Source organism: Typha angustifolia, chromosome 3 (assembly GCF_048772165.1).
Source record: "Typha angustifolia cultivar Huaian chromosome 3, ASM4877216v1, whole genome shotgun sequence".
Lineage (NCBI taxonomy): Eukaryota > Viridiplantae > Streptophyta > Magnoliopsida > Poales > Typhaceae > Typha > Typha angustifolia.
Window position 1 is genome coordinate 5,695,383 of NC_133241.1, and position 9,068 is coordinate 5,704,450.

At 38.7% G+C, this 9,068-nt stretch overlaps 1 protein-coding gene across 1 annotated transcript; it reads right to left on the reverse strand.

Annotated features, from left to right (window-relative positions):
* Positions 1 to 20: 20 nt before the first annotated feature.
* On the reverse strand, positions 21 to 8,484 carry LOC140780250 (probable carboxylesterase 16). Its single transcript, XM_073125666.1, has 2 exons — positions 7,561 to 8,484; positions 21 to 1,563 (listed from the first exon to the last, which is right to left on the reverse strand). Exons 1-2 carry the CDS (start codon positions 8,331 to 8,333, stop codon positions 1,026 to 1,028), a joined length of 1,311 nt encoding a protein of 436 aa, XP_072981767.1. The 5' UTR covers positions 8,334 to 8,484; the 3' UTR covers positions 21 to 1,025.
* Positions 8,485 to 9,068: the final 584 nt, after the last annotated feature.

The window sequence follows — 9,068 nt, forward strand, 5'->3', positions numbered from 1 at the left end:
TCGGAACGAGACAGCTGTCTTGCCGGCTGCTTACTTGGCAAGCTTCGATTCGTCGTTTGGTGGGCTGTATGTTTGGAGCCAGACAGCTCAACTTTCTTGAATACATTAAGCAACGACCAGCTCTCCTCCCATGCAATGTTATAAAGGGAAATAGAGAGCACTGCATTGTTGTCACACAGACAATTGAAACAAGATCTCTCTCTCTCTCTCTCGATCGATCTTAGTTCTAGTGATGGCTGCAATCAAACCCTCGTCAGTCGCCGTTGTCGTCTTCCTCATCGTAGCTCTGATGAGCGTGTCAGCAATGGGAGCCGATGCCCCTGTGCCGCCACCGACCGGCGGTGACGATGGCAGTAACTCCATCCGCGAGCTTCCTTCGCTTGTCTCAGCTGCCTTCGCTGCAGTCACGCTCGCAGTCTCGGTCTTCTACTAGGCTGGAGAAGGGAGGCTCTACTTTGATGTCTTTGTGGTGTGCCTTGTTGTTTCATTCATACGGGTGGAGATCTGGTTCTCCTGCTTCCTTTGTATTACTGTTTGATTGGTTACTTTGATGCCTACATTTATGGAGATATTTATATAGTTAGCATACGAATCTGGGTTTCTACTTTCAAGTTCATAGCAGTACAATTTAGCTGAGCCAAATTTACTTACTCATGGAGAGTAATTCAGGAAAAAAGCATAAATTATTCACCTGCTAGTTTGATATATTATACAAGACTAAGATGATGATGTAACCGTCTAAAATTGCACTACTATGCCCATGAATTTGATTGACAAAAAATACCACCACCTAAGTCGCACCAACAAATGCATTAATTCTCTCTCGCTCATTTTCAAGATCTCTCTCTTTAGATCTCTTAATTTCCTGCCACTGATTCATCATTAGCTGCGGCAGTCGTTGAAGGTACACCCCATTCGAGAGGGGGGATGCCTTCACATTCCGTAACTTGGGAAGTTGGGAAGACAATGAACTCTCCTTCCAGATTGAAAATAATTTCAACGTCCTGCAGATTATGATGCTGGATCTAATACGACAGCTCATGGCCGCGAGTAGAAATATACTTCTTGACCCAGATTGCAATATCTTCAGTGCAGGCCAGAGCTTGTGGTGTCTTGAGGAGGATGTCAAGAGTTGCAAACTCGTGAACTGCATCCTTGTACTCAAGAACTGGAGCATCGACATTGACCTTCCGGAGAGCTTCAGAGTAGGCAATTGCTCGGTCCTTCATCCAGTCGTGCTCAGCGACCACTGTTAAGGTTGGAGGCATACTCTTCAACGGAGGCCCCTTTCCAGGTACGAGAGGGTTTGCAGCTGGATGGTCTAAGCTGAACTCTTCCTCAGGTAGGAATAGTTTCCAGGCGAGCAGGCACATCGTCTTGTCATAGAAGTAAGAGTTTGCTAGCTTTATTTCAGATCGTGTTGGCGCACTGCCCATGAAGAACGGGTACATAAGGACCTGTGCGACCACCTTGACAGGATCTAACAAATTTCCAGCCTCAACTGCCTTCCGCGCCACAAAATCTGCAATGTTTGCTCCACAGCTTGCACCAAGGAGAACACACCTGTTTCATCATGGTAGATCGAACTATCAGTAAATTGTTGTAGAGATCCAACCAATGAAACAAAAACTACAGGTTAAAAAACAGAAAACTGTATCATTTTCTTATTCTGCAGGAAGAAATTGTTTATTATTTATCATAAGTGGAAGATGGAAAACTGAAGTACAAGGAAGACAAAGCGCATTTTATTAATCAAACATTGACACAGTAATAAGCTATCTAAAGGTTGCTATACACAAGGTGAAATGAATATTGTTTTAGTTGGACCTTGGATAGGGCTACATTTGGAGAGACCTTGCTGCAGGGAGATAACACAACTATCGGCTCCCTGCTTTTAAATATTAACGGTTTGTTGTTCTTCCACTTCCATCCCAGTTATAGTAGAGAACAAAATTAGCATGTGGTTAAAGTAAAAGGTATGTTATTTCTTTAATCAATCTTTGCCCTTTTTTTCCACATTCTGTGTTAATACATAAAACACAATGCTAGCATACTTAATACAACTTTATGTGCATCTGCAAGAAAGATTGTTGTGCCAGTCTATGCAGGTCAGCACTAGTTGGCATATGACATGCCAGCAATTCACAGCATGCTGCCCAAAATAGTTGTACATTTCATGGAAATACTTAGATTCAAATTGTATGTCAAGATTTTGAAACAGTAACACTGGCTTATTACTTTTGAGAATTTTTCATTTATAAGCACTAAAAAAACTAGGAAGTCCTGAAAACATTAATCACTGAATAGAAGGATAACAATACATGCCTCGCATTAAACAACCTAGTTTCTCAATCTCCTACTTTGGTTCAAAGATATTTGAAGATTATAACCCAAGATGAACAAACTCTCAATGATCCTTTTATTGCCAATTGTGAAAAAAAGTAAGAACTAGGGGGATATTCAATGAACCATGTCATAATTCTTGATTGCCAAAACAATGGGATGAAGAACTACATTGAAGTTTGATTAACAGGAGGAAAACATTCTTTACTTGCTTGTTTTCACATTTTGGACAGTTGAGTCTGTGACAGCTAAGTCTTGTATGAAACCAATAGGAGTGAAACTAACAATTCAACTGTAATAATAGGAGGCTAAGAAAAGGCGCTGCATGGATCGCATTTTTGAATAGAATGGAGAAGTCATTCACACTTGGAAAAATTTGAGCTCAATTTTCACTGTTGGGGTCATGTTCTCGTTGGATAACTGGCCACAGATTGAGAAATGGGTTTGTAGACATAGAAGGTGATGAATTATAACCAATATATATAGCAAATCCAATCGGCCATGATGGGGATTAGTTATAAAATTATGGGTGAGGATTAGGATTATCTAGTAACGTATACCATATAACAAGAAACTGAATAGATAACTAATCTTGCATATCGAGAGAGAAGAAATGAGTTCACAGTAATTTGCATAATATGGTGTGCTAATAACATTTGATGATGTTATGAAGTGGTAAAATGTTTGTAAAATATTACGGTCTTGTTTAGCTTGAAGCTAAGCTCCGAACTTAATTAGTTGGTTCTTATTTCTTAGTCTTAATTTTTTGAAGAGTGAACTTGGTTAGGTATAAAAAGGATAAAAATATATTTGATTATTGAACCAAATTATGGATCCCTGAACTAATTTAGAGACCTTCTCTGAACACAAACCTAACAAGCCCTAAGATACCAAGTGATCTGTGGTTGAGACTAGAAAAAAACAACATTGCGTGCTTAGTTTGACCAACATTTTGTTTCCATTATGAAAAGGACAATTCAGAATATCAACCTTAACTATGGCCCTTTAGAGGTCTTCGTTTGACACAGGTTGAAAACAGAAAAATCCTAAGTAGCATAAATGTTGAATGCATTAGGTAACTATGGCTCTTTAGAGGTCTTTGTTTGACACTGAGATTGAAAACGGAAAAATCCTAAGAAGCATGAATGTTGTTGTGTCCATTGAAAAGATATAGCATACTAGTACCCTTTAAAATGTAATTAGTACTCTCCTAAATTTCTAGCATTCTGTTTAGTAAGAAGATAGATATATTCTTTACCTTTTTACTGGTGGAAAAATGTATCACCTTTACTTCTTTTAACTTTTCTTACCTGATGCAGAAACCTACATGAATATAAAGGACAAAGTTTCTGCAGATATTTCTCTCTTATACCACATTTTTCTCTCCATAATTTGTTATTTCTTTGTCTTCCTTCCCTTCTTTTTCTTTGTCCAAAATCACATCATCTTTGGTTCAAGTACTATATCAGGATGCAAAACCAAAACTAAATCTTCTAAAATCAACTATAGAGAGTCAGTTAACCATATATCCATTTTAAAGATAAGTAATTCCAAGTTGTAACTTAATGTGATGCTCTGCTGCCTTTCCCTTGGATTGAAGCTGCAAATTGAAATGTGGATTCTAGAAAAGCATGGACAGGCACTACAAATCTCTTCAAAATCATAACAAGAAAGCCCTTGAGAATAGTAATCATTAAGAACAATTTAAGATTTTTCATTTATGTTATGTTTCACTGTCCAAACAGATATTCAGAATAGCAAGCACAAAACAGGCTTATAAAACTTGATTATTTAATTCTGTATCATGCTAGTTCTTCTACATGATTATGTCATGGTGTCAAGTCCTAGACCAATCCGTCGGTTTTCAGTTACACCACCACAATTGCCTGTACATGAGTCCAAGAGCCATGTGGTTCTTAAATTGCAAATAGTATAGTAGATTATTTGCAAAGTATGATAAGAAAGAAGTAAAACCCCATGAATTGTCCATTTGTGCACCAAGAGACAAGTTAAGCAGATTAGAGTTTTTGAATATCAATGGAAGTGGAATATCCAAGTATGGCCCATGATATTACATTTCTAATATATGATAAATTACTTCATCTTTTCTTTTCTAACTCCAACTGTATGTATTCTTCTGGTGGATAGGCTGCACACTCCAGTGAATCTCTAACATCTAAATGTATGTCGAATGATGCCATAAGAACAAGAAGGTGGAGTAACATATGAGTACATGATTACAATTAAATAGCATCAACAAGATTAAAGGATGGAAGTGTGCATTGATATGGAGTTATTAACGACACTATAGAACATGAGATGCTCCAAGCATCCAACATGCAAAGTAGACCTTATTGAGGTGAACTAAATGAAAGGGAAAAAAAGGAACTGCAAACCTCTATGGTTATGGTTATCACACAAAAATACAGCACAAACTAACTGTTGGCAATGAGAATGAAAAATTCAGAAGTTGACCGGATAAAAGGTCTTTTATTAAATATAAAGGAGATATATGATTAAAATGAAAAAGTGATGAACTCTTTATGGCCTAGGTGGCTAGGTGAAATGCCCACACAACTAGGATGGTGATTGCCTTGGAGTTTGCATAACAAGCATGCAGGCCTTTGCAAGTTTGCAGATTTGCACATATTGTGAAAGTACCTTATGGATACCAATACATTAGCAGGAATGCAGGATCTTTCTAAAACCCTGTATAAGGGCATCAATTTGTGTCAATAAATGCCATGAGCCAAAAGGTTGGCTGATCCCATTCCAGGCTCGATCCCAGTCAATAGATTGGGACCACGTGGGATCGGCTAATTTGGGTCAACCTAGTTAGATCAATAAGTGATGTTCCCATTCCCATTGCCTTCCTCTCTCCTTTCAATTTTTCTTTCCTTTTCTCCCTACCAAAGCCATTGCTTCTCCGATGCAGAGATTCAGTTCTAGCAAGCCCTAACTACCTTGGGTATGTGATTTATTATTTTATTTTATTTATTTCTCTCACTCTCTTCTCTTTTTCTTCGCTGCATCTTTTTTTCTTTTTAGTTTCTTCTCTCTCTCTCTCTCTCTCCGTCTTGATTGTAACCAAATTTTTAACGAAAGCTAGCTCGGTATTTATTAAAGTTTTGAGTATGTTTAGTACTTTTTTTAGTTTTTAGACTTCATATGCGAGTGATTATTATTTTTTTATGTTTCGACATTTTTACTAAATTTTTAGAAATGTTCCTATTTTTTAAAATAGTATTTAGAATTTTATATAATTAGAAATAATCTGATCCAATACGGTTGATATACATCGTTCTTTTTGGCAGCTGATCCAAATCCCGAGTTTCCAAACCTTGATAAATGTTTGTCAAGCACTAGAGTCAATGTATGTGTGCTCATGAATGGTGAACCAACCCATGTTGATCTATGCCAGTAAGCATGTGCCATGTGCCCATCTTGAAATCGCTTTAGCAAAAAGGCTTTCCGTAATAAGCCAATCCTTGTCGACATAATATAGAAGAAGGTTAAATTACAAATTACCCTCCTATGGTTATGCCTATAATCAAACCATCCCCCCTAAAATTTTATTTGTATTATTTTGCCCTCCTATAGTTTAGATTAATGTGAAATTATTGAGTTTTTAATCCAAACTTAGCAAAATAAGTACTATTAATTTTAAAAAGAAAATCTAAGGGAGATTTTTCTTGCCAAAATGGACATCAAAATGTCAAAATTTCCCTTCTTCTATTATATTTACTCACCATATCCATTCTTCAAACTTACAACAAAATACATTTTTCTCTCTTCTATCCCTTCTCCTTCTATTACAATTTTCATTATCATCTCTCTATTACTATGTAACTACCTTCAAATACATGATTATGAAATAAAATGTCTCAATCATCTTAAAAATATTAGTAGTAGATTTATAGTTGCTCAAACAATGAGATAATTACTATCATAGGGGTATTACAGTAATTTGTCGGCTCCATTAACAACTATCCAGTTTTTCACATTAGTGTTAACCACAAGAGGCAAAGTGATACAGATGAAAATTTAGAGAGATAGTTTAATTTTAAGCATTACCACATAAGGGTCATTTGTAATTTATCCATGCAAGAACATTCATGGAAAGTATTATTAAAAAAGTAACACTAAATGACGAAGAAACAATCATAGAAGGATTGCACTATAATGAAAAGCATCTAAGACATGCCAGAACTGATCCCACATAGTTGGATAAAGGCATGAAGGATGATGCAAGTTACGGAATAATTCCAACATTACACTAAAGCTTTGAAAGCATCAATAGGTATCAAGAACAATAATCACATAAGGAAATGCTCTGTGAAGAGTCAAAATATTATTAATAGCAAAAGCATAGTATATAAGGAAAAAAAGAAGATAAAGCAAAACATAAAGGTCTGAAATTATGTATGCAAATGAATAAAAGAGCAATCACAGAGTGAGTTGCCCCATGAGATGATCAAATTCATGGAAAAGAGCACAAGTGCATTGATCCCAAAACAAGTAAAGAGCACCTATCAAAATACATGCAGTACATACAGAAAGAAACCTAGCAATCAGTTAATAGTTCTAACGTGTTTAATTTAAAGAAACTTCCAAATCAAATTCATCATCGGAGAGCTCACACAAAACTCATCATAAAGGAAACTAGAATCAAATCATCTTCTCCAAAATAACTCCTCTTAGATCTGAATCTCATATTGCACTAGCAGCCAACGGTGAGTTACTTCTCATAATCTACTATGAGCAAATAAGAGTAGCTCATATGATATATCACAATTCTCCAATGCTATCCTACAATTTAACAGTGAGTTACTTCTCAAGATTCACCACTCATCAATCAAAGACAATGATAGGGCATATCCAAGTGTTCTTTCTCCAACTACCCTCATGCTAGAAGAATTTTGTACCCAACATACTATTCCCCAGCTCATAATCAAATATAGAATCCTACAGGGAATTTCGTCCATTGGAAATCAAGTGCTTCCTCACTCTATTTCATACTCTCAACATACAAAAACTTTCCTATCCTTGAAAACATGTCTGGTACAGTGTAACACCCATTTGAAAGAGCTGTGGTTTCTTATCTGATGGCTAAATTAGCTCTTAGAACATTACCGATAGCAGTGTTGATCACTCTTTTGAAGCAATGCAAAGGTCGAAACCAAGAATAGATAGATGAAGAAGACACAGGTAAAGAACCTGGAAGGATCGGCATGGGCTGCGAGCCATGGCTCAACCATCGACGCCCCGAAGGTATCAACAATCCGCCTGTGGCCATTCTCCGCAGCCGCACCCCCTCCTCCTTTCCCCATCGACTTCCTACACTCCGCCAGATTCGCCTGCTTCGCGATCCAATTCACCACCTTCACCCCGTCTTCGAACGCCGCCGGATACCGGCTCTCCGGCGCAAGCCGGTACCCCACAGCCACCACGATCACCTCGCACATCTTCGCGATCCTCCGGCAGAACAGGTCATTCGCCACCGAGTCGCAGCTCCCGGCAACGAACGCCCCTCCGTGGAACTGGATCACGACCGGCAGCCTCGCCCTCCGAGCTCCTGCGGCGGGGAGGTACCCGCGGTATGAGGCGGCCGAGTCGAGATTCGCCGCGAAGCTGTTGCGGCGGGAGGGGGAGGGGGAGGGGGGAGCAGGGTGTTGGTGGTTGGAAGGGAAGCTATTGCGGCGGAGAGGGAGGGGAGGGAGGGGAGGAGGAGAGGAGGAGAGGAGGGAGGGGTTGGGCAGGAAGATGCGGATAGAGAGGGAGGTGAGAGGGTCGATGTGGATGTCCTTAGTGGCGACGCCGTCGGTGGAGAAGGAAGGGTTGGCAGCGGCGGTGGACTCGTCGGGGCGGGAGGCGACGCCGAAGGGATCGTCGGAGGAGGACGACGACGACGACGAGGAGAGGGATTGGAGGCGGTGGCGGAGGAGGAGCTTGAAGAAGAGGCTGTAGAGCTTTAAGCCGACGGTCGGCATTTCCTGGAGTTAGGTTTAGAGTGGGGAAGATGGAGATCTAGGCGGTGGAGTGAGAAGGGGGGAAAGAGATGGAGATGCGTTGGAGGATGGGGCCATTGGAAGGAAGCAAGGACAGAGAGAGATAGAGAGAGAGAGAGAGAGTGAAGGGGGGAAAGGGGGTGAAGAGGAGTGGCTTTTGTTGGCATGCAAGGGTGCCAGCTTTTTCTATCTGAGACCTTTCTGAATGTTTATTTATTAATTTGTTTTATAAGTAAAGGATTTTAATATAATTACCACTGAAAAACTTTCAAATTATCAGTATTAATTATTATTAAGGAATCTTTTTGTTATTTACAAATAAAACCTTCTATTTGCTAAAATACTGGACAACACCCTGAATTAGGTGAAATTTAAATTACTTTTATATTATCTAAATTACTTTTATCTCACTTCCCTAAGTATGGTATTTGATCTATTAATCGTTTAACGGATGCGATTAGAGGCTTTATTTAATCTATTTCTATTAAATTTTGATATTTTAATTTGTTCTTCGAGCTATTTTAGAGGTTTAATTTGGTTCATCGAGTTAAATTATATCTCTCAATCAAAAAGTAAGATGTGACTCGGCACTTTTGTAGCGAATAGAGGGGTTCACTTGTAAATAATAAAAAGAGAGGGCTTTATTTATAAAATAGTCAATAGGGTGTAAAATGCTTGTACTCCCTCTTTTTTTTTATCAAATTAGGCGTCTTTTAA